This window comes from Magnolia sinica, chromosome 6, assembly GCF_029962835.1.
Source record: "Magnolia sinica isolate HGM2019 chromosome 6, MsV1, whole genome shotgun sequence".
Lineage (NCBI taxonomy): Eukaryota > Viridiplantae > Streptophyta > Magnoliopsida > Magnoliales > Magnoliaceae > Magnolia > Magnolia sinica.
The window spans coordinates 4,640,095-4,666,569 of record NC_080578.1 but is presented as its reverse complement, the minus strand read 5'-3'; the positions used below and the strand labels follow the sequence as shown (position 1 = coordinate 4,666,569).

Here is a 26,475-nt window from a genome sequence, read left to right as displayed (position 1 = left end):
CCGACCATTTACAATTAAATGGGTCGGGTTGGGTTCAGCGGAGCTCCATGAATTTTTGAGCGGGTTGGGTTGGGTTAGGTTAGAGAGCAATAGGTTGTGGTTTGGGTTTGGTCAAGTGGGTCAGGCTTGGGCTGGCCCAGATCGAAACCCAACCTGTTGCCACTCCAAATCATATGGCTGCCACGAAGAGATCTAGGTGAGGAGAGATTGCAGGGGATTTGTGGACCTTCATGTGTGATATGTTAGCATTATCCCTTGTGATGGGCCACAATGATATACTGCTATCTGGAAGAAAGCAGTGACATGACAAACATGCCGTGACACGATCACATTATGGCTTGTTTCGGGTTTTGGGCCAGTCCATTGATAAGTTGTATGGGTGGGCCTGGTTGTGTAGGGTTCTACCTGAGCGTGACTAGTTAATTTATAAGGGTTCCATTTTCTAATGCGAGCCTAACTTGCTAACCATATAGCTTTGCCCAAACACTGCTTCTAAAGCGAGTTGGGCCAATTGACCCATGGCCGTCTAGAGCCATCGCCACCCCTATGACGAACCACCTGTGTTCAATGTACCTGTATGAGTGGACCTCTGGTCAGGGAATTGAAGGGATGTCTCGGGCTAATAAGTGGCCTCGTCCTGCAGATGTCCTCCATGGACATTCACTGTTGCCTCAGGAAATGGCGTGAAGATTGCTTTTCGTAGACAAAATCCCAAACATGGATGCGAATTTTTCAGATCCATGCCATGCATCCAACAGCATACTTGTGAATATGCAAGTCTCTGCCCCATTAATTTGAGAACTGATCACACTCCACCAGTAGTAAGCTGCATGGGCCTTCTTAAAAACACTGAGTGCAGATCCATATTCTAGGGGTAACCTCCACTTTTCCACATTCCCTTTCATGAGACAGTTTTACCTGCTTGGATGGTAAAGAAAGCCTTGAAATCCACCTAACCTTTTCCACTGTTGGCTAGGAATGGTAATGTGCCGGGTTTGGTCCGGACCAGGCTTGGCCCTATCCCGGCTAAAAACAAAAGAGACGAGGCCCGAGCCCGGACCCAAGCTCAGCATGGGCTTATCATAGAAGGCCCAAGCCCGAACCCAAATTTTTGGTTGTGCCTGCCCAACCCAACCCGGTCTGTTCCTAAACTTGATAAAATCCTGTTTCCCACTGATCGAGTGGATCACACATGCATTAAAATAAATATTTAGATGAATGAAACCAACGGTCTACATTTAAGATAAATACTTATCCAACTGAGGATTAGAATAGCATATCTTTAAGATATAACACATACATTAAAGTCGGTTTGGGCGCCAGGCTAAAATGAATTCAAACTCAGCCCAAAAATTGATGGGGCCTTTCTGTTAGGCCCAACCCCAGATCACAATTCATTGCCGCCATTATTATTGGCACAAGATCAAAGGTGAATATCATCCGGAAAAATTAAAAATTAAAAAAAATAAAATAAAATCCACTTGTCCATTGAACCAAACCACCACATGGAAATTTACCTATTTACAATGCTGGGAAAATGTAATATGGATTGTTATATTGCGGTGGCCTTTGTTAAGGGGACGTTTCAGTGTATCCTATCCAACCCATACACCTGTAGAAGTTGTTGCATAGATACCAACAAAAGGGCTGGTCCGATCATCATTTAAGCCACGCATTCACTCACGTACATTGAATCACATGACCATAGGGCTTTTCTTGAACCGTCCCTTCCTTTTGTACATGTTTCCCATTTGATGATTGGACCAGCCCAAGTTTTTATATTCGGTGCCTCTATATGGTGGGGTCCACCAGACGATTAGACCAATCCCATTTGATGCGCGGTCAATAACACCGTGCATTATTGTTATGTGTACCCTTCGATGATTCACTTTGGAATTAGTGGTGAATTATCAATTTGGTGCCCAAAGGAGGAAGTTCGGGTTGTTGGAAATTGAAGATGGGGACAGATTCCTCCACGCTTGTAAAACAAGCTTATCCCACAAAAATGGTGTGAGGTCCTCAATGATTTTCGAATGACATCCAATCTGTCCATCATATGAACCCTCGTGTTCTCCATAGATCCAAAAAAGTCTGGTCAATGAAAAACTCAGGTGAACCACCACGCCTTTGAAGCTCTAAAATCGTGTGGGGTGGCCCACCTCAGTTTTGGAATGGACCGAATTGTTTATTTACCACTCATCCTGGAGTGGTACAAGCAGGCTACCCACATTACAGTGGACCCACAAAAGACAGGAGTGGTACAGGCAGGCTAGCCAAGATAAAACCACACACAAAAGACAGTAGTGGTATAAGCTGGCTAGCCAAGATAAAACCAGGCATGTGGGTCTGCGGACCGCACGGTTCTCTACTAGTTTGAACAAATCTCCCTGGTCAATTCTTTTAAACCGAATGAGAAATGAAATATACATGGAGAGAGAGAGAGAGAGAGAGAGAGAGAGAGAGAGAGAGGTCCATGGTTAAGTATGAACACTGACTAAAACTATAATTGACACCGGAGAACATTTTTGCAGAAATAAGGGTCAGCCTGGCCACGACTTCAAGCTAGCCAGAAACCCTTCAGCTTCGGCCAGCACAACCTGCGAGCTGTGTTCAACCTGCATTCCATTTTTATTTTTATGCTTCAGTACATCCCACATAGCAGGAGACCCAGTTCGTCACAGCTGAAGGGCAATGCAGACGAGCTTCGATGACCATTAGTGAGGGGCTCTATGACTTGCTCTTGCTCATCAGCGTTGGGGTAATAGAGACTACCCCAATGAGGAAAAGCGTTGCGATTGACTGGAAATCATACAGGTCACCCATCGACCTCAACTCCCCTAAAGCGATTCCAGCCTGAATGAATGAAGAACACGAGAGCATTTGTTATTAGTTGTACGAGGACCCAACATGTAAGCCTGCAAGGAAAGGAAAAGCTTTTGAGGTGTTCATTACCCGGACAGTGACGTAGGCTGCCGGAATGAGTCCAATGATGGTAGCCAGGAAGAAAATGTGGTAAGGAACATCGACTATGGGTGAAGCTACATTGATGAATGTGTTTGGCAGAGTAGGGGTGACTCTTAGGAAGAGCATGTAGTTCAGTAGGCTCTCTCTTCTTTTAGCCACCTGAAAGATGTAAACCAGTCAACCACAGTTAATACCACAGTCCCACCATTAGTTGATCCAATCAATGACAGTAGTATTGAGGGAACAAAAAAAGAATGAAAAAAAGAAGAAGAAGATAATCAATGAACAACCCATTTCTGTATCCCTCGTGAGTAGAGACCATGGATTTAAATAGTTTCAGGACACTCACCCTAGTACTGAAACAAGTACGACCCACCACCCCCAACAGACCATCTCAGTCCATTTTGGTTCCGTGCATCGGACTGACCCCGATTTGATTGGGTGATACTGAGTCATATCATATGATTTTTCAAACCATGGCAGAGAACTTAAAAAATGGCTGCTCCCACCTACATACCCCAAGATAGGACTAGTCCAGGCAATCTCACTGTAATAAAGGTTCCTTGTTCTTCTACTTTCAGAGTGTCATATTCAAGTAGGGTTCTGGTGAGTTTGAAGCATTATGAGATCTTGATCTAGAAATAATATTTAATTCAAAGCCCAATCATTTGAGGAACTGGTCCCTGAGCTACCGCTTAAATGCATGACATTTCTTATGAAAATTACAAGCATGACAAATGGGCGGCCTGTATTCACCTGCGCCTGGAAGAAACTGAGCTTATCAGGCCACAATGAAAAGACAAGGGGCCTCCCTATGAGCTTCGATAGGAAATAGCAGGAAGATGCACCAGCAGTTGCAGCAAAGACAACTAAAGCTACCCCTTTGAGGACTCCAAAGAGAGCTCCGGCAAGCAGAGACATGAATATTGTTCCTGGAATCATGAAAGTCTGCATGAAAATGTAGACCATGCAGTAACCCACTAGAACCTGTATAGTGTAGTCACTTGCATAGCTCTCAAGGTGATCCCTACAAAGAGAGATCACAGATAAGATATAATGGCAGTTGAATTTGTTCAATATTACCAAGAATCACAATGCTAGAATGTAAACTTGATTAGTTGTATATGTCAACAAACTGTGCAGCCATAAATGGGGAAATATAATACAACGAAGACAGAATAACCAAATAATGTTTTGCCAAGATATAGGCCCAACCAGCTGAGTCATGAGGAAAGATGGATAGTCACACTCTAACAGATGCACTTATGCTCTCATTTATACACCATTCATTAAATTTGAAGTTTTAAAATTACCAAATAATAATAATTGTTAGTGAGTATATAGACTTGAGTACGCCTATGGAGCACTATACCAGATAATGTTCATGAACTTATGTTACACCTGAAGAGTAACTTAATGAGATTTGACATGGTCATGAGACAACAAAGAACAGCCAGTATTCCTTATCCTCTGTAAAAGCTGTTTTAACTTATCCTATGTAAAACCACTTCTTTAAACAGACTTGCAACAGGGAGAAGAGAAGACATAAGAAATCACTCTTCCTTTCATCATATGTTCCTCTCTATCTTTCATTTTTCTATAATAAAAATAATAAAGACGACAAGGCAAAATGATGCTTTTCCTTTGTCAACCATTAATAAATAGAACCAGGCAACAAAAGAAAATCAAGACTAATTGTGTAACATACAAAATGATGCTTTTCCTTTGTCAACCATTAATAAATAGAACCAGGCAACAAAAGAAAATCAAGACTAATTGTGTAACATACGTAAACATAAAGAACTGTGTAATGGCTTAAGATTATGGACGATTCAATAATGTGGCTAAAGTTCTAAACCCACATCCCCTTATAATATCAAATGGCAGAGTTACTCCAGTACAGGAGTTTAACATTTCCTCAAGGACATCAGTGTTCTCAAGGAGGCCGGGCAAAGTGCTCTGTTTATATTTTGTTGAAGGACAAGACATCTGTGCTTGAGATCAGCAGTCATCTAATGGGATCCTTTTGCTTTAGAGAGGGTGCATCATATCCTCAGATTAATTTTTTCTTTTAAAAAAAGAAAAAAACAAAACAAAAACAAAAATCCCCAACTTCTCATTCTCAGGTTCTTTAGGAGATTGGGCCCAACATATATGATATTATTGAAATCTAGCAACAACTCCATTCAGAGAAACTCCCAAGGCAAATCAACAATAGATGCCTAGTGTCTAATAAGAATAAAGAGCAGCCAAGAAATCCAACTTTGGAATAGATAATAATTAAAAAAAAATCTAGCGTAATCAAACCACTTGAAATCACAAATTCTTCATACTTATAAGAATGGTTGCTACTTCCATCACTGGCCTAAACTGGCCATCAAATGGTTCCGAACAATTTGGGGTTGGAGTGGGTGATGCATATAAAGTAGAAGCTAGTAGGTAAGTCCACCTCTAGAAGTCAGGTTGGAGACTTGAAGATGGAGAATCAATATATGACCAGTTAAAGGTTGTCAATCACAGCCATGTCAGTTTTGCAAGCATAATAGAAAGTGAGTAACAATTTGGGGTTGGAGTGGGTGATGCATATAAAGTAGCAGCTAGTGGGTAAGTCCACCTCTAGAAGTCAGGTTGGAGACTTGAAGATGGAGAATCAATATATGACCAGTTAAAGGATGTCAATCACAGCCATGCCAGTTTTGCAAGCATAATAGAAAGTGAGTACCACACGGATGGCATGAGATGCACAAGCTGGCAATGCTTATGTAACTACAGGAGTCAAGGTTGTGACATCATCCAAAGTTAGTATCATCATCATCATCATCATCATCTAAACTTTATCCCAACTAATTGGGGTTGGCTACACGAATCATGTTCCACTATTCTACTCTAAGGCAATAACTTCAGTTAGACCAGAGGTCCGTCTTTTCTTACTATCTTCATGCATATCCTTTTGGGCCTTCTCCTTGTCCTTTTAGAGCCTTCAATCTGCACTAACTCACTGTTGGGCGCTTCATGACATCACATGGCGTTAGTATATATAATAAAAACTGCGCCCCTGTGTCATAGGTGTTATCGGCACAACAACCTGATATGACAATGATCTCAGAGTGCCTATATCAATGTTAAGCCTTCAGTTTGATTTACTGCATTGAGAGAGGAATGCAATGCATAATGCCAAATACTATTTTCCCATAACTGCTTAACAACCACTGGATGAACAAAGAGGTGACCGTCTAAAGCCATGGGGAGCCACATAATGATACAGCCCATAAACACTACTAACTATTGGTAGCCTTTTACCTTCTCAGAACTCCCACTCGGCTGACACCACATTTTCTGCTTTGGACCTAATAACTTCAACATAAGAGAAGCTTTGCTTTCTTTCCCACTTCTCAATCTGCATGTCCCTTCATCATAATGATAACTTCAAATTCCAGAAGCCTACCAAACTTGCTGCCCCACAGCAATCCCATGAAGCTTTTCATCATCACAGGTCCAGCAAGGAGTTCTCTCCCTCTTGACTCTTGACAAATTCATGAATGAAATATTCAATATCTTTTTTCTAGTAGGAATGTCAATAAACCAGCCAGGCCAAATCAAAATTTTTAATCAGGCTCACCCAACTGGTCCAGACCAACCAGTTCAAAATCCTTGATGAAGCCTACTCTAACCCCAGCCCATTGACAGCCCTATATTTGAGTTAGATTTCCTGTGGCTTCGGTAATCAAATTGCAGACAGCCATGCATATACAATGCATTCTTAACAAGCTAAAAATTCAAAGTGAAATGGCAAATTATGGTTGCATTCAGCTCTCATATTCAAAAAAAGTTAGTTGATTAATTTTATTGAAAATGCAAAAAATGAACCCAGCAACAGAACACAACAGAGTATGCGTGTGTGTGTGTGTTTGTGTGTGTGTGTGTGTGTATAAAGAGTGCATTGACCTCTAGAACAGGAGTATCTTCACCAATGTTTGGCTGGAAATTTCATGATAAGAGCATAAAATCATGAAAAAAAAAAAAGGTGTAAAGTTCCAGAAAGTGTACAAAAAATCAAATTTGTGTGCCGATCCCTTATATGACTGGCAGAACTGAAAGAGACTTCGAACTTTGAAAGATAAGTATGTGGATCTTAAAATATGATTAAAGAGAACAAGGAAACAGCTCCAGTGAAATTACATTGCTGCTTCAGAAACGGTAGGGAAATTTTCTGTTCTTGTAGTTAGAATAGAATCTTTGACAAGGTTTTTCTTTTCTTTTTTTTCTTTTCTTGAAAGGCATCTTCGACAACAATTGCCCCTTCTCAGCAAGGGAAGCAAGCCATACCTTATGCCAATTGGGAACTTAAGAAACTCCTATTGTGCTCATGTTGACAAGGGCGCTTGAGGTGCTAGTGGCTGGTCATTAACCAAATGCACATTGTGAAATGTGCAGAGACCTAGTCATGTCCCTCTTGCATCTTCTACCCGACTTTACATGCTGCAGGACATATGCATGCATGCACAGAGAGACATTGAAACAGCCCTTGCACATACCCCATGCCTAGAATGGCACATAACCACTGTGGATCAGCTAAGTCATATGCTTGAAGGCATAAAGTCGTATCTTCCACTGTGCACATTTGCCATTTGTGCAATACCCTATATGTGTAACCAACATAAAGCATCCATCACAACGACAAAAGCTACACAGAATGGGAAAAAAACAGTCTGGAGCCAAATGCACCAACAGTTACCACGCTTATCATGTGGTCTAACCCAGTGTTTTGAATAGCACCGTAGTGTAGCTACGATGCTACATAGCATTAGCAAATAGTGTAAATCGCGACAGGGGTCATAGTGTATGCATAGCATATGTAGCGTGCGCATAGCATATGTAGCATACACGTAGCGTATGTGGCGCACACTAAACCTTTATTTATTTATTTAATAAATGGTAATTATATTTTGTATTTTTTAAAAGGTAATATTTTATATTTTGTACTTAATACTCTCAACCTATGGGATTTCAATTTCTTTTCAACTTGTGACTTGTGGTTTCAATTAGGCATTATCAATTATAATTTTCTTAAAAAGTTGTTGATATGATAATAATTTGATTCGGTTTATGTATGTGGTTTCAATTAAACATTATGTATTGGACATTAATAATAAATGATTATTAATAACTTGTTTGAACATGCTTGTACTTGAAAAAATGAACCATCTTTTAGGCATATATATATATATATATATATATATATATATATATATATAGTTTTTTCTTACTATTTATCATTTTTTATTTTTATTTTTTTAAATTAAAAAATAGAAATATCTAGTAGCTTATGCTACACACTATGCTACTTGCGCTCTATGCTACAAAGGGTTGAATGCTACGCAACACGCTACCGCTATTTAAAATACTGGTCTAACCTAATCCCTTGCTTCAATAATGCTAACATGTGTGTGAGATCTGACCTTTCCATCAGGTGCAATACACCCGCGTTGCATGCTTCACAATGTGACATGTCACATATTTGTGAGATTTGAGCTTTCCATCAGGTGCGATACACCACATGGGTGCATGTTTCACAATGTGACATGTGTGTGAGATCCGAGCTTTCCATCAGGTGCAATACACTGTTTAGATCTTCTGGCATAACAAGCACGCGGTTCCACACCTCAAGTGGGCCACATCATATTCATAAAAATTAATGGCCGGAAAAAAAGAATTTTAACCATCAATTTACATTCTACTTTGTGGCCCACCTGAAGAGAGAAATTGTCTGAATTTTCAATCAGACAATCTAAGCATTATTCCCAACCTTATAGAAAGGTCAGATCTCTCACAAGTGTTTCATATTCGCATGTCTGCCCGTGTGTGGATGCATGCAGCTGCTCTCCACGCGTGTGGAATTAGCAAACCACTGCTAATCTCCGTTGCCCATTTTATTATTGTTTTTCTTCTGCATTTTCTCTTCTAACACTCAACCCTATCCTGACAGCAATCTACAACCACCAAATGATTTTTTAAAAAAAAAAAAAAAAAAAAACCCAAATTTCAAAATTTTCATCAAAATAAGATAAATTCAATAAATAATTTCAATTTAATAACAATTTACGGAGGTGAATTCGACGAAAACAGAACATGCAACCGAAAACCCATACCGCAAATCCCTATTTCTGATAAGGCAACACTTAGGAACCGAAATCAAACTGCAAAGCTCTAAATCTCCTCCTGAAAACTATCTGAAAAAGAAACAGGAATTCGAGAAAAAGAATACCGGAGGATCTGCAGATCTTCGAGGCTGTGGGGAAGCTTGAGGAAGCTGTAATCTGACGCCGGCATCGTCAGGTAAACGCACAAAAGCCCCAATCCAAAACCTAAAACGACCGTAGAAGCGGACGCCACCTCCCAAGCGGTCAAAGGGAACTTCGATCCGCCACTGCCGCTGCGACTGCTGCATTCAGCTCTCGTCTCCATCTTCTCCGACGAAAACCTTAGGGTTTTCAGGAGCCTCCGCTCAGCTGTAATCGGAGAAGATAGAGGAGGAAGAGGAAGAAAAAGACACGAACCCCAACCCTAATTAGGGTTTTATCTTCTTCTTCTTCTCCTCCTCGACGAAGAAAAGCTGCAGATATTCGCTGGCGAGCAGAGGCGTTTTTTGTTCGCTCTTGTGCATGGAGGGCAAGGGTCGGTTTACCGTTCGAATATAAAGGTTCGAATATTCTTGCCACGTCAGCCACGATAGCCACGTGGACAGATAGCGCCCCGCTCAATCATTACCGTAGAGAGTAGCCGCGGCCCGTGCACTCCGCTCGCTTGCATCCCTCCCGACCACCGAAACTGAAATGTAAGAGGAACAAAATGACCAGAAGCACCTCTTCATTAAAAAATATTCCTTCTGCGTCCCGTCAAGCTAAAAGACGGAAACGCTTGGCTTTCGTGACTTTCGCTGACTGTTTACGGAAGGAATTGATGTAGATGAGATCCAAGCCGTCCGTTAGGTGCGCCATCCTGTGTTTGGACTGGATCCCAATAATCCGGTCGATTCGCACACTTACGTGGGTTGCTGGGAAAAGTTTATATGGGTAGTCCCCCACCATTAAAATCCTTCAGATTGTGTGTGCGTATAACATCGTTTGCATGTTTCTTCCAATCCACTCATCTGACGCTCTCCACTTGAATGGTTGGATTGAATCAAAATCAGGAGGTTTAAATACTCAAGCGACCCACATCACGTTATCAGGCTTATATTTATATATTCACTTATCCATGTCCAAGTGACCCTATGAACGGGTTAGATGGTGAATAAACCTCAACGTGAGCTCAATAAAAGAATCAACTTTCAATGGTGGATAAATTAAGTTCATTGTTTCCTTTTATGTGGGTCAATTGAACATTAAATTTTTCTAATTTTTTCAGATAAAGCTTCAAAATATTCTAATAAAACAGATGGACGACACGGATATATTATATACATTATGGTGGGGCCCCACAAATTTAAGTCAACATTTTTGGACCGGTTTCTCAAGTAAACTTACTCACTCGTTTCTAAACGGGTGAAATAATATAATAATTACTTTTTTACAGTGATTTACAACAATTTACATATATTATGGAAAACCAAACAGGCCCAAAGTCTTGAATTTTTATGATCCACGGTCAAAAAGTGGCATCTCATCTTGTGGAAAGTAAAATAGTTACTGGTTTGAGTTAAGAAATGAAAAATAAAATATGTTATATTATATTCATGTTTGACCCTTTTTTGATTTGGATGCTTTTGTCATGTGTGGTGTGTGCGGGTGTGCCAGAACCCAATGTACGGTTTGATTATAATCGAACAACCTGATCCCAAAGTGTCAATACATGTAGATATGATGACTGTGAGCATATATATAATCGAGTTTTAAGTAGATCAATTACCTATTTAACCACTTATAAAATTATTTTATAAAGTGAATTGACAATATTCAAAGGGCATGGTTATTCTTCTAAAAATAAATTCTACTTTGTCCTCTACATTAAAGAACTTTTCTCATATCTAGTTGTTATTAGAGTTGGGGATAGGATGACTTGTTTAGAGCCAAATGGGTGAATTGATTTGAACCAAGTAGACTTTTTCCAATATGAGCTCAAAACAAGCCAAGTTCAAGTCACACAGTAACTTTACTCAACTCAATAGAAATCTAACCCGCAATCGACTCGTACATGTATATTAAAAAACTCAAATCTGGCATTTCAGATTTGAGATGGCACATAGTTGAACGGAGATGTTGCAATTCTGGCAAATACACTTAGGTTTTGAGTTGCGATTTCAGCTCGTGGATGATCGAGTATAATTACTTTGAAAGATAATTTGATTAGTTTGTTTAGCTGGTATAAAACGATGTACTCTAATGATTTATTTTTTCTATTTATAGACTTTTTTGCACTAATATACTCTATGTATAAATCTTTATTTACTGTAACTATTAAAGATAATCTTACATAACCTTATGTCGTCCCTTTGTATTTTTCATAACCGTTACTCTTTTCTCTACCACTTTTCACTAATTTAGGCTTCTCAGCCCTGCCATATCATCACATGACATGCATTGTTAGCCGTTACAGCCGTACCTTCCTAAAAAGGGCTTCAAAGGGCTTAGATTGCCTTACAACAATAATTTTCACCGATGTTTTTCATTTTACTCCCTCCACAGCTGGTTTAGCAATTTGAATGGCCTAGATTGCCTTACAACAATAATATGCGTACGATTGGAGAGTCACCACCATCAGTGGCCTTGTTTTTTCTTAGGAGAGGGGCGACATTATGATGAGATGTACTATGCTGGAAAAATCTCTTGAAAGGACAATCCCCGTTATTCAATTTCTCACATGCAGAACGGCAATCAAGAGGAGAAATACACGAACCGTTCACATTCAAATAAAAAAAAGTCAGCAATTGGCGGTTGCCATTATCCCATGTCGGTGATTTTCGAGGGATGTTACATCCGGTGGGTCACATCTAACCAACGGTCTAGATTAATAAACCATATGTCCTCAACATGTACAAAATGAAAACCCGATGATATAACGTGAATATCATCCTTAGGTATTACTGTCCCATGATTCGCTATTTCCTGATCTGAACAGTAAACAGTGGTACATGTGCTTGATATCTTCACCGTTCATCAGCAGGGCTTGTTATAAAGGTCCATATCAACCAGTATCAACTTCCCACGATCGGAAAATAAAACACTACAAGCAACGGTCTACATCGATTGGCAAAGGTAAGGCCCCCCCAACGAAAAGTAATGTATAGCGTTAAGGGTATTTTCGTCATGTTGATAAGTATTCCCCTCAAAGCGTGAGGTTAGCAAGAGATCTTCGGCAATATTTTGCTTTACGCAAGCGGTATCATCCGTAAAGAAGGACGTCACCTTCTCTGACCTCGCTGCCTGGGAGCGGATTAGGTGTATTGCTGGCATCACCTTCGGTCCTTACCTTGGGGCCCTATATTATATATCCACACCGTCCATCCGTTTTTCCAGATGATTTTAGGGCATGACACAAAAAATTTGAAGCAGATCCAATTCTCAGGTGGACCATACAATAAGAAACAATGATGACTGACTGATGATGGGCCACACGAGTTTTGAATCAAGATGATATTTTTTTTCCTTAATCCAATTTTATTTGACTTTATCAACAGTTTGGATGGAAAATAAACAAAACGGAAACATTAATATGAGCCTTAGGAAGTTTTTAATGGTAGGGTGTTCAATAACCCCTGTTTCCTATAGTATGGTCCAACTGAGATTTGGATATTCTTCATTTTTATAATCAATATAAAAAAATATGGATGAACGGATGGACGGAGTGGATATATAATACGTGTATCAAGGTTGGCCCCACTTTAAGGGTCGCACCGTCTTGGGTAAGGACGCGGCCGCACCTAATCGGCTGCCGACCGACCTTTTATCCACAATGAAAACGCCTGAAAAATAAAAATAACCTACTTAATAAATCTAATATTATTTACCCTTGTTTCTAGAACGTTGCAAAACGCTTGCGTACCGCGCGCTAGATCCTTACGGAGTTCCTTTATCTAATGTGTTGTAAAATAATCAACGTGCATGAAATCCACACCGTCCATCATGTACATAACCCATTTTTTGTGCCTGATACGAAAAATAAGACTGATTTAAATAACACTTGAGTCATCCCAAAAAAAAAAAAAACCCTAAAACCTTTAAATTCACTCAGTATTGTCTACTTGAATTTTTTCATCCCGATGAGTCATTTAAGATGAATAGATTGGATGCCTTAAAATATCCACGGTAGACCCTACAAAAATCTAACGGTAGATATTACATAAAAACTCTATCTTGTAGTGGGGCCTATCTGAGTTTTGGGTTATCATTAATTTTTTTAAAGGCATAAAATGAGACCTTGTACCTGGTGGACGTGGTGGATCTGATAAAAGTTTCATCAATTTTCTTCAGCTACGAAAGTAACCCCAGTAGGTACCAAGCGCGAGGTACTCTGGACGGTTATATCAGCGGGAGGTAGTATAGACGTGTGTGATTTTCGCATTATTTAAGAAATGATGGTGACTCTTTGACCGTGAGTACGGGGTAGTTGTCCAGAAATCCAGGCGTAAGCATGATCTGAAAACTGAACGGAGAAGATAACAAGTGAGAACTTAACGTTAGCCATCTGATTTTTCACTTCAAGTTTGGACCAGCCACAATTCTACTTTTAACCGTCCATTAGATAGTCACTAAGTGAATGGCAAGGATTGCTCTAAAAGTGTAGTTTTAGACGAATGCGCCATGCAAAATACGAGCTACAATTTGGACGGTCTGGATAGCTGTATATCGGTGCCACTTGTGAGGAGATTAAATTGCCACTGTCTTTAAATAGTAATAAACTAACCTGCGAGTCCTTTCAACCGGCAAACAAACCCTTTTCCGGACCGGAATCGTCGACACCAGCTGTTTTTAAGACAGCTACGTAAGACGTCCAGCCTCATTGGGCCCACCATCTTGTATACGCGAAATCCACTCCATCCATCAGGTGCGCTCCTCAATACTAACCCATCTGATTAAAAATTAGCCACATATATAACTCAGAATAGCCTACACGTAGAAAAATGGGGACGGAACGCCAACCGTAGGTTTGTGTGTAGGGCCACCATAATGTGTATCTTCCATCAAATCCGTTCATCAGATGTTAGTCATTATGATGAATGTAAGATTAAAAAAGATAATAATAAAAAATCAGCCTGATCCAAAACTCATGCAGGCCCTACGATTGAAGTTAGTGGTTTTGAGGAGCAATCTAAAATTCTTCTGATTGGTGTGGTCCAAATGAGTATTTGTATTGTGATTATATTTTGTATGTACGGTGGAAATGACGTTTGTCACTTGATGGACCGATTGGATTCCGTTATCGTGAGTCCGATAGAGCTTTGGTGTTTTACACGTTTCTGAAAAAAGTATTTTTGATCATTCCGGATTCTCCTTTTCCACAGATTTCCGCAGAAGGTAGGCCAAAAATCCGGTCAGCTTTCACACGTACAAGTTTTGACGGACCAAAAGGCATCAACCGCAGGGGATACGATACGGTAAGGGCCGTGGTATCGGAATATGGTAGAGCCATCTCTACAAATTAGACGTGGCATTGATATTTATTGATCAGGGCCGTTCATCCGGTGATTCATATCATGGATGGACCGTACTCCATCCAGAGACAAAAACACTATATGATTTTGCATTTTTCCACACTGAAAACCAACCGTTAACCATTATGGTTTTATGAGGTAGCTTTGAGCGGCTGATAAGATGGATAGGAGCATCCTTCCCTGTGAATTTTCTAACGTTTGTGATCCACAGCAGGGACAACTAAATGGACGGTTCAAAATCATAAGTTAATCTGCCACGTCTACGGCAGAGATTTGGCTTTGCTGTATTCCGGTTGTCCTGCCTCAATCTTATCATTGTTCCAAACGTGGAAGAGAAGTTGGCCTAGCGAAGAAAAAGAACATAAGTGACTTTTTATATTCCGCGGGGGAGTTTGTGTGGTGCTGGCACCACCATCAATATAGTGGGGCCCACAATTGTCGGCCAATAAATTAACAATTCTATACAGGTCGACGGTGGACTTACGTAGGACCACCGTCCGATTGGAAGCGGATTGGCTGGCGTACCACACACCACCGACGCTGGTGTGTTGACGTCACCAAGTTCTGTGAGTCCCATCACGAGGTATGTATTATATCCAAACCGTTAGTCCATTTGGTGAGGTCGTTGTAAGGCTTGAGCTGAAAAATAAGAAAGATCCAAAGATCAAGTGAACCACACTACAAAAAGCAGTGAGGGATTTAATCGTCTACCATTAAAACCCTTTTAATGTCACAAAAGTTTTGAATGAATACGATATTTTTTTCCTCTTCATCCAAGCCTGTGTGTCCTTATTGGCGGATTGGATGGAAAATAAAAGTTACGTGGCCTTATAAATGTTTTAACAGTGAGAATCACTGTTGCACTTTTATCTGTGATGTGGTTCAATTAAGCTTTGAATATAACTCATTTTTGAGACCATGCTCCAACATAATCTCTTCAAATGGATGAACGGTGTGGATATAATAAATACGGCTTGAGGAGCATCAGCACTTGTCTTCTCACTCCCCCACACTAGTTAGTGGTGTGTGGGTCTGATCACGAGATATGTGTTATATCCAAACCATTCATCCATTTGGCAAGCTCATCTTAAGGCTTTAGACTAAAAATAAGACTGATCTAACAATCAAGTGGACCACACTGCAAAGAGCAGTGGGAGATTGAATGTCTACCATTGAAATCCTTTCAGGGGTCACAAAAGTTTTGTATCAACATGAAATTTGTTTTTCGTTGTCATTCAGGTCTTCGTGACCTTATGAACAGATTGGATGGAAAATAAACCTTATGGTGGGCGCTATGGTGAAAATCATTATCTCCGCTACTATTTTTGGTGTGGTCCATATGATTTTTGGATATGATTCATTTTTTTGGATAATGATCTAAAATGATATCTAAAAATAGATGAACGGTGTAGATATAATAAATCTATCATTGTAGGGCCCATTTAACTTTAATCTCGTTTGAACCGTACGTAACGTGTCTACAGCAGCTATATAGTTGGTGTGTGTACACCAGCCAATCCGCTTCCGATTCCCATCCGATTGTGATGTCTCATTGGTACCATGGAAACCTCGTGCTGAGTGCTGCAGGACACTACTCGGGAGCACGGGATTTAAAGGTGCTCCGCCGTGGCAGGGACGTTGCAGCAAGGCCTGTTAGATGGAAATTATGATTGCACGAGATCTTATCATTTCGCGAGGAGAGGAATGATGGCATCGTTACAGACGCGGGTTGGACACTGACACTGCCAGTAGCACGACTCACTACCGGACGGTGCACTATGGCTCCAACACGCCTCCTGTCCATTATGCCAACTCATTTCATAGCATGAGCTCAAAAATGAAGCAGATCCAAATGTCATGTGGACGACAACACATGAAACAGCGGTGATTGAGCTCAATAAACTTTAAAGGGGGCCCTGAGAAGTTTTTCTTGATAAGCATTTAATTATCACTGTTTTCTATAGTGTGATCCACCTAAACTCTAATTATTAGATACTTGTTTGTTGAAACAGGACCTTGAGTAGTTTTCATTTTAACCGTCCAATATTTGTCTCTACTCTGGCACATCTACAGTATAACCTTCTAGTCAGATTGCTTGGATGCAGAAGGGGCAAGGTCTCAGCACGCATCAGCATTCCTGGAGATAATCTCATGCAGCGGAAAAAAAATAATAATAATCTGTCACTTATGGGAGGAAATCTTTGATATTTTGGTAGGACAGGATGGTTGATACGTAACACTATGAAATTGTACACATGGCAAATAGGGTTGTACATGAGTTGAACTAGGCAAAGCTCGTCTCGACTTGGCCACTAGCTAACCCGGATCGAACTCAGCTTGGCTCGGTCCTCAAGCCTGACTGTTCAGCTCGATTCGGTCAGTAGCTCAAGTAGAGCTGGGCATCGGTCCATGTCGGATCGGATTGGGTCCAACTCGATCCGATCCAAAATCTCAATGGAATGACCCGAACTCGATCCGATCCGGGACCGGACTCGATCCGATCCGGGATTGAGTCCGGGTCACCTGACTCGGACCGATTTGAAATTTGCATTGGCTGATCCAATCCAAGTCCGACTTGATTAAGAAAACCAAATCAGACCTTCAAACCAAACTCTAACCGGATTAACGGAGCCCTGAAAATAATAAAATAATATTAATAAAACCACCGGAACAGAAATGAAATGTGGGAAAGGATCTTCAAACCAAACTGTAAATTAAAAAAAAAAAAAGAATTGAATCTGATGATGGTGGGTGATGATGATCATTTGGGGTAATGATGGGGGGCGTGCCAAGCAAGCTGGCTTGCTGAAACTCTAGCTTGTTCATCTGCTGCTCTCAGTCCATTTCAATGATCAGAGGGACGATGAGGACGAGGAATGTGGTCACAGCGATCCAAGCAGCTTTTCCAGTACTCTTAAGGAGCTTCTTAGTAGCGAAGGTAGCGTTGGACGCAACCCTCTTGCCTTAATGGATGATTGGAGATTTGGATATGGAGTTTGAAACCCTAGCTAGGATTCCGTCATTACTATTGCTGCTGCTCGACATGGGCAGAGACAGCGAAGGTCTTCTGCTGCTGAGACGTCATGAGAGTGAGAGAGAGAGAGAGGCAGCTCGAGCAGGTTAGGGGAATTAGGGAGAAATGATTTAAGGTAAAAAAAAATAGTATTTATACTACTCGACTACCTGCTCCGGATCGGGTTGGATCGGATTGGTTCGGATAGACCACTATCCGAGCTCGACCAAAAAAACAATCAGATATGGATGGACATACTCGATCTACACCATCCAAACCGTCGGTTCGGTTCGGAACGGGTCGGATCGAGCTTGATTGGATCTTATCCACCGAATTGGACCCGACATGCCTACCTCTAAGCTCAAGTTAGTTCCAGTCAAGATTAAACCTCTACGACATTTTCTCAAACACATGGAGTGCGCCTTCAATTTCTCATAGTATACTATAAAACAACAACAATAATTTACACGTATTTCATCAAACACTCAGTAGGCAACATCAAAATCAAGATATAAGGGTATTTGTTTCATATATATACCTTCCTTGCCATCGGCTGTCACTTCGTTAAGTCATTTCATCAAACACTTGGTGAACAACATCAATATCTAAATAACTGAGTCACTGAGCTGGTTCGATCCGAGTTCGATTTAAGTTGGGGTTTGAGCCAAGTTGAGTCGAGCTCGAGCAAACTCAAACTCGGTTTGAAATTTTTTTTTAGCTCAAATATTCAAATTAACTCGCTCGAAATCAATTTTGAACCAAGTCAAATCAATTTTTTTAAATTAAGTCGATGGAGCTAACTAAGCTAACTGGGTTCCTGTACAGCTCTGATGGCAAATAAATAGCTCCAAGCAAACCATTCAAAATGAGAAATGGATGTTAGATGGAGAGTAAACCGAGTATTACTGATTTGATTAGCTAACTGGTTGGTTGGTAGACATTTAATGGATGGTTGGAATTAAAAGGGAAGAAAAAACCAACAATGTAAATATAAAAGACACGTGTCCGGATTACCCTATATATGTTCCTCAATTTGGACCGTTGAAGTCGAGAAAGACTTTGATACTTGGAAATTGCATGCGTGACATATATTTAATTCAAATATAACCGTCCAAATTATGTATACCAGCTTAGATGTATCAAGAACCAAAAGCTAAACTTATTTTAATTATCTAACTATCAGATTGGTGGACATTTATTGGATGCTTCTGAATGAAAAATATCTAATGATTTTATCTCTACAAACATCTTCCGTAAATCTGAGGTTAAGATTGATTTTTGGACTGTAACTTGGAGACGGTGGCTTCCATAGTTTATAGTGTTTAATTTGGATTAATGTATGCCAAGTGTATCATTTGGAAGTGCCTGAGTAGCAAGCGTCATAAGCAGCGGGAGTATCAAATAACTCTCCGTTTTAGATATCGCTGCACGCACACCTGGGCACAAGCTTCGATGCACATGCACATACCTCAGTCCCGTCCCGTGCAAAGGCCGGACGCGGATTTCCTGCGAAAGCCTTTCACAGTAGGTTCCTGCGCTGGAAACTTCGGTGGAACCCACAGTGATGTCTTTGAGAAATCCATACCGTCGATCTGTTTTGTGAGATCATTTTAGCATGAATTACTAAAATTGAGAAGGATCAAAGACTCAAGTGGGCCGTACTAAATGAAAAGGTGCTCAGGGAAATTCCTACCGTTGAAATATCCATGGGTCGAAAGTACTGTTTACATGCCATCCATACGGTTCGCAACTTCATTCCTACTGGGATGAATTGAAAAAACAAATATTAACATGATTCAAAACTTCTGTGGCCCACGAATATTTCAACTGTAGACGTTCAATCCTCACGTTTTCGGCACCCTTGAGTATTGGATCCGGCACCGTTGAACAGTGTAGGTTTATCAAAAACATCACGGTGCGCTCCGCCCAAGTTTCCAACGCCTGCGAAACCGCGTCCGCAAATGCCCAATGTCAATAACGCAGATTGCGGGGTGACCATGCTGCCACTGCGGACCGGACGTGGACTAACTACTGACAGGTTGAGTAGCAAGACTTGCTACTGAAGTGACGTCACCAAGTTATATGGGCGCCAATATGATGTATGTGTTGTATCCACACCGTCCATCCATTTGGAGATATCATTTTAGGGTATGATCCAAAGAATGAGCAGATCCAAAGCTTTAGAAGGCCCCACCACAGAAAACAGTGGAGAGAGTGATTTCCACCATTGAAACCTTCCTAAGGCCCACCATGATGTTTATTTGAAATCAAAACAGTTCAAAAGTTAACACAGACATGAAAGAAGGGAAAAGCAAGTATCAGCTTGATCGAATACTTTTACGGGCCTTACAAGTTTTTAATGGTGGGCATCACTCTCCCCACTGTTTTTGGGTTAGACTCATTCTTTAGGTATTTTCCTAAAATGATTTCTCAAAATGAATGGACGGCGTGGATACAAAACATACATCATCATTGGGCCACAGAACTTAGTGACGTCGCTTCAGTAGCGAGTCTCCCAACTCAACCTGTCAGTAGCTAATCCGCGTCCCTGCGGACCTCTGCGGCGGCAGGATTTTGTGGGGCCCAGAGTAAAAGTTCTAATCTTCCCTAAGCGACCCGCATATAAACGGCTTACTAGAAGCTTCGAAGGACAATCCAGAGGGTACTCTATCAGATCAACGGTTTGGATTTATGGTTCCACTATTCTACCTGTTAACTCCGGATGCACAAAGAAGGGCATAGTGTTCTGGCGTGGGCCTGCAAAGCCAAGCCCATTTTAGGTAAGACAGGCTGATGATTTAATGGTCACACCCTATCAACGGTCTGGATGACAAAACCATAGTCCTCACCTGTATAGCCTTTATGATTCCTCTATGATCTTTAGTTGCAAATGAAGAGTTGTGCTATCAAACATCAAAGAAGGCCACTTATCAGGTTAATGTTGAATTAGTGTGTTGGTTATACTCTTTCAATCACCTTCTTTTCTTACACATGTGGACCACCTGATCAGCACACTGGTATGATTTTTAAGGTGGTGAAGATTCACAATGGGTCTCACCTGATGTGAGCCTCTGATCTCTCAAACACCCACTTGATGTCCGGTTCTGATCCCTTCAACCACATAGCTTGCAGGATCACAAGCCTCTTGAAATCCAACAGGACTTTGTTTAGATGCAAAAGTGAGTTGGGTTGCCACTAGGGAGATGAATAGCCCCACCTAGGCCTGGATTTGAACTATATGGGCCCGGTCCAGGCCCAGATCATTGACAACCCTTGTGGCAAAAGTAAATCACTCATCCTTAGATTTCTGGACGAGGAAGAACCTCCAAATTGCAATGGTTTTGGAAAGTTCTTGCAATTGAGAGCAGGATTTTGATGAATTGTAGGAACCGAACACGTCGTCGTTGTGGCTGTGCTTGTGAGCGTGCATATCTGCAGACATGAATTTTCTTATTTGAAAACTTATCTCTTTTCTCTTCTCTTATTTTGAAGAGTAAAGCTGAAAAAGCAGAAAAAGATGCTGAGGGAAATATGCAAATAAATCAAATTAGATACTAATGAAATTCCACACTTGATAAGACGAACCGTATTGACAGCAAGGTAGAGATCACGTTCGCAACTTTTTCTATGAGTTAAGGTACGGACAATGCCACTCTTTTGAGATAATTCACAGCCCTCGTTATAGAACTAATGTAAGAGGCTTTTCATGCACTAACTCTCGGGATACAACACTCAACGAAGAGGAACTTAACAGCATACACAAGATGTAGAATTTCCAATAACATCAATTTTACCCTCTAATGTTATGCCTAAATAAAATTGAATAAAAGAAATCCAAGAAAAAAGAATTTTAGGAGAGGAAGCATGAATGCACTAGGGAGAATCTAATTTGGTGTAAAATTTTTTTTTAAGGGATTGAAATCTCTTTTATAAACAACTCCAACAAAATAACTTGTTTGAGAAACCACCACGTATTACCCAATATGAGTCAAATGCGCCCGATTAAGAAGGAATGCTTATGATTAAGAGAAAATTGAATTCTAAATTTGGGCAAAACCAAATAAGTCTAGTTAACTAATTTATGAACCAGTTTGAGCACAATGTACTATGTTTCATTGAAGTTATTGTGAGAAAAGGTTTATATATAAATCATCTAATGTACACTAAATATTCCTACTAAAAAAAAGACAAAAAACAGCATTTCCTCTTCTTTTTTCTATTTCTTTTTGTAATTTTCTTGAAAGATTTCTAATAAAGCCCAGTGTTGTAAATTTGAGATGAGTGCCTTCTATTGAGTTTGTTGTTTAGAAAAATATATAGAGAGGCCGGGCAATTACTTTTAGAGGAGACTTTTGCTTATGGTGATGAAGTAGGAAATAAGTGAGGATTGTATTGTTGCATTTCTCTTATTTTAGTGAAGATAGAAGGTCTTTTTTTTTTGTTATCAAGCGGATATCAAAAAATTGTTGAAAGATAAATCTTTGTGACTCTTGTCAATTATTGTTATTTTAATTTTTTCTTTTGTGGTTTTGATTTTCTTGCTCTGATTGTGTTTGTGGGAGTTATTTTTATGCAATGCGCGTTTTGTCTGAATAATGTGTTGGTTCAAGTGTTTAATGGTATGGATGAGTCGCATGCATGAGAGTCACATGCTACTATCATAAATTTGAAGTAGACAAGTATTATATTATATTTATTGATTTTTGCAGGTTTTTGGGATTTGATTTCAATACTAATATTAATCGGTGGTGGAAAAGCTCCGCAGATTCCAACATGATGTATGTGTTTTAACCAGGCTGTCCATTTATTTTAGATTATCATTGTTAGGCATGAGCCCAAAGCAAGTTTATCAGGTGGAGCACACCATAGGAAACAATAGCAATTGAACACTTATTCATAAAAAGTTCTTAGGGTCTATTATGCCTTTTATTTTCTATCTAACGAATTAATTAATTTACATAAATCTAGATGAAGTGAAAACACAAGTATGAGCTTGATCCAAAAAATTTCAGCCTCCTAAGAAGTTTTTAATGGTAAGCGTCCAATCACAATTGTTTCTTGTGCTGTTGTTCACTTGAGATTTGAATGTATTTATTTTTTGAATAATATGTAAGAACTTTATAAGGTGAGCTTTATTGATCAAACAGTTTAGATTATCCTAAAGGTTGGACTGAGTGATCGGGTAAACCAGTGGGCCCCACTTCAGTGTGATTCTCGCAAAATGTCTACGCAAGGACTATTAGAATGGTAATATGTGGAGCTATAGGGAGAGAGTTGTGATTGGATTCAAACTCTCTATACCCCAGCCAATATATATTAAAGGCTAGGTCTTTTATGCACATGATATTTTTTTTTTTTTTTAACACATGCACACACACAACCACACGCTCACGTCGTAGTGGATTTTCACCACCCAGGTTTTGACCACTTATGGGTGCTTGAACCCTTGACCAAGTGTTGAAACTCCTAAGAGTGTACCACCGGAGCAAGAGCAAGGACCTGGATCCATGGGCTCATTCTGCTTGAACCCTTGACCAGGTGTTGAAACTCAGTCTACCACTAGAGCAAGAGCAAGGACCAAATCCATGGGCTTATTCCGCATATTAGATAAGTTCCACGTGATACCCTAAAATGAGACAGTGTGGATAAAACACCTGCATCATCATTCTTGGACACATACACCGGTACCGAGATTCCGACCTTGGTACTGGATGGATCACGCCGAACCCAGTATCAAGGTCGGTACTCGTCGGTGCGCCAAATTTAAGCCTTCTTAAGAAGTGTTAAAAGCAAAAGAAAAAAAAGTGGCCGACAAAGCCAAATAAAGCTATGGAGGCCATCCAGCAGGAGATTTGTCCTGAGGATGAATTGAGCACGTGCTTTACCACGACATGTGCGACTTTACGTATTTTTCATGGGTACGTGCTTTACCACGACATGTGCCACTTTTCATATTTCATGTCTCCACATATTCTATTATTCATTTGGGGTTTGACAAGGACACGTGGATTGCCTGTTTTCCATGTGTGGTCATGATTTCTTTGCCATATTGATGATACTCCAATATATCTACGGCTGTCAATCGTCTGGATTTGGCCGCCGGTAAATGCAAAAATTTGAACATCCTTAATGTAAGAGCTACACCAGGACCTTTCAAAATGCGGCCCTTCCTCCTTATCATCGTCAACCTTGCATCATTCGGTAATCTAGAGAACGGATCAGGTCCACCACGACATGCTGCCATGAAAAACTTGTTGTACGTATTCTATATCCACGCTGTCCACCAGTTTTCAGGTGGATCATGCTTTAAGAAACGATGTTGATTGAATTCCCTACCTTTAAAAGCTTCCTAACGCCCACCTAAATGTTTAGGTGCCATCGAACATGTTGGTAAGCTCGTATAAAAATTGATAAAGTGAAAAAACAAATATCAGCTTGATCTAAAACTTACATATGGCCCATTAATCATCAATTACTACTGTCTCTTATAGTATGATCTACCAGAGAATTTTGGATCTGTTCTATTTTTGGGCTCATGTATTAAAATGATATGAAAAAATGGATTGATGGCATAGATATGGAATGCATTCATCAATGTGGGTCCTACAGTAAGGGCCGCACTGTCTTGGGTGAGGCTGGGCCACACCTAATCCTCTCCCGTTGATCTAAACAGAAACATAGCTGACTGTGGTTCCTTAAAAACAAAAAACTTTTACAGGAAGATTCTAAGCTTTCAATCAAATATTTCTTAAAAAAAGGGTTGAGAGACAGCTACATTCGGAGCCTTTGGCATGCCCATCGATGTTGATGCCCTTTCTCGACCGTTGAAACATCGCTCCACATGTACATACTGCAGAATCATGCACATTCGGCTAGACTATTTTTGTTAGGCCCCAAATGTAAATACTGACGTGTTTGGGACATTTGAAGCGTGATAGAAACGGCCGTTGAATGTGGTTGGGAACTCCTTTTCAACCATTCGTTCCTTTTTTAATCGCTGGGGCCCACTGAGTGTGACACCCTGATTTCTACGCCTCATCGTATTCACGCGGTGAGGTCGTCACCTTCTATACAAATCATTTTTATTTTTATTTTTTAAAAAGTCACCTTCTACGCTTCTCGTTGTCCCGTGTATTCGGCAAGTTGGAATTTGTGCTGCGTATAGCCGTCCACCGGGTGTGGGGCCACTGTCGCAAATATCCCCGATATTTCGAAATCTTGTGCTATTTAAGCAATATGTATTCTCACTTATCTTATTACTTTAATATCACGATATTTTTAAAATATCCATAGTTTTCAATTTCCTGACTTTATCGTGAAATCACTGTTAAAATTTTAAATTACGTACATATTTAATTTATTTTTTTTAAAATTATCCATTAATAAATTCTCAATAATATTCTGAGAAAAACTGCAAATTTGGAAATTTTCCTGAGAAATTGCCGACCACGAGATTTTCCATGACGTGTGGGGCTTGAAAACCTCGAGCAACTCAAATTGCCAGTCTCAAGGGTGGGACCCACCGGACGAAAGGCCCCTTTCAAATTGATGTTGGCTAGCACTACACGCACCTTCGCACGTGACGCAGCATAGGCACCAACATAGCCATAGTGTGCGGGACCCTCTGTGAAGACAATGATACAGAAGGTGAGACAATGGGAATTCGGATTGCGTACTGAGTTACTCCGTACGTTTTGTCGTACTCAGTAAATTATTTTGGGCCCACCTTGAATGTATGTGATCTATCCAAGACGTCCATCCGTTTTACAGATCATTTTAGGGGTGGATCTAAAAATTGAAGCATATCAAAAGTTCAAGTGGACCACACTATAGGAAATAGTGGGAATAATGATTCCCACTGTTGAAACCTTCCTAAGGCCCACATTGATGTTTATTTCTCATCCAACCTGTTAATAAGATCACACAGACATGAATGAAGGTAAACAAAAATATCATCTTGATCCTTTCCTGTTGCGTGGTCCACCTGAGCTTTTTATATGGTTGGTTTTTTTTATCTCAAGCTCTAAAATTATCTCATAAAATAGATGGACGGAGTGGATAAAATACATAAATAACTGTGTGCCCCACAGAGTTTTCTCAGTACGCTACCGAGTAACTCACACGGAATCCGCTTCCATGGACAAGTTTTTCTAAACCGTTCATTTGTAGATGACTGGATCTTAACGATAGAGCTAGCTTATGCCATATTAGCGCGTGTGCTGTATGTAACCGAGTGTACAGGTCATAAGCCTCTGTCATTTCCCACCAGCGTGACTGTGTGGAGTGTGTGTGCGTGTGTTAATTAAAAAAAAAAAAAGTAAAAAAAAGTGAGGCCCGGCACCATCGTAGGTGGCCCACCTTACGTAGAGGATTAGTTCTCTCTTGAAAAGCAAGGCAAAACGAAACCATAATCTCTGTTTTTGTGGTTCTGTTTCAATCATCGGCATATGTTTTTCATGTTTTTATATTTAGCAACTTGCATAACTAATTAAACATGGCTACAAATATTTTATGTACCATAAATATATTCCCCGCTAGCGAGTGGGACCCACAAGAGCCCTGCAAATTGCAATGGCATCTCATGCCTTTTCACGTGAATTTTGTGTATATTAATGATGGTGTGGCCCATGAGAGTGGACGCACTGTATTGTGTGTTGTGTCAGTCGAGCAGGACAACAGTGGAAAATGTTGTAACTGATCCAACGTGCGTGTGGCACACGTCCGACAATCTAGATTTTCCAAAATAGTGGCCTATTTTGGATGGAGCGTGGGTAGGAAATTGACGCAGGGGAGGACGTGAGGTCGAGCACCGTCTTTCTCAAGAGGATAACTATTCCGAATCCACGAA

General features: G+C 40.3%; 1 protein-coding gene across 1 annotated transcript; it reads right to left on the bottom strand.

Annotated features, from left to right (window-relative positions):
* Positions 1-2,301: 2,301 nt before the first annotated feature.
* LOC131248014 (uncharacterized membrane protein At4g09580-like) lies at positions 2,302-9,642 on the bottom strand. Its single transcript, XM_058248045.1, has 4 exons — positions 9,230-9,642; positions 3,721-3,991; positions 2,953-3,123; positions 2,302-2,853 (listed from the first exon to the last, which is right to left on the bottom strand). Exons 1-4 carry the CDS (start codon positions 9,427-9,429, stop codon positions 2,728-2,730), a joined length of 768 nt encoding a protein of 255 aa, XP_058104028.1. The 5' UTR covers positions 9,430-9,642; the 3' UTR covers positions 2,302-2,727.
* Positions 9,643-26,475: the final 16,833 nt, after the last annotated feature.

What these genes read in the sequence shown, in the direction of transcription:
- LOC131248014 (XM_058248045.1), bottom strand. Translation starts at nt 9,429, where the DNA reads ATGGAGACGAGAGCTGAATGCAGCAGTCGCAGCGGCAGTGGCGGATCG. An exon ending in GAAGATCTGCAGATCCTCCG is followed by an intron (nt 3,992 to 9,229) that starts GTATTCTTTTTC and finishes CTCTCTTTGTAG; the next exon opens with GGATCACCTTGAGAGCTATG. An exon ending in TCAGTTTCTTCCAGGCGCAG is followed by an intron (nt 3,124 to 3,720) that starts GTGAATACAGGC and finishes TACATCTTTCAG; the next exon opens with GTGGCTAAAAGAAGAGAGAG.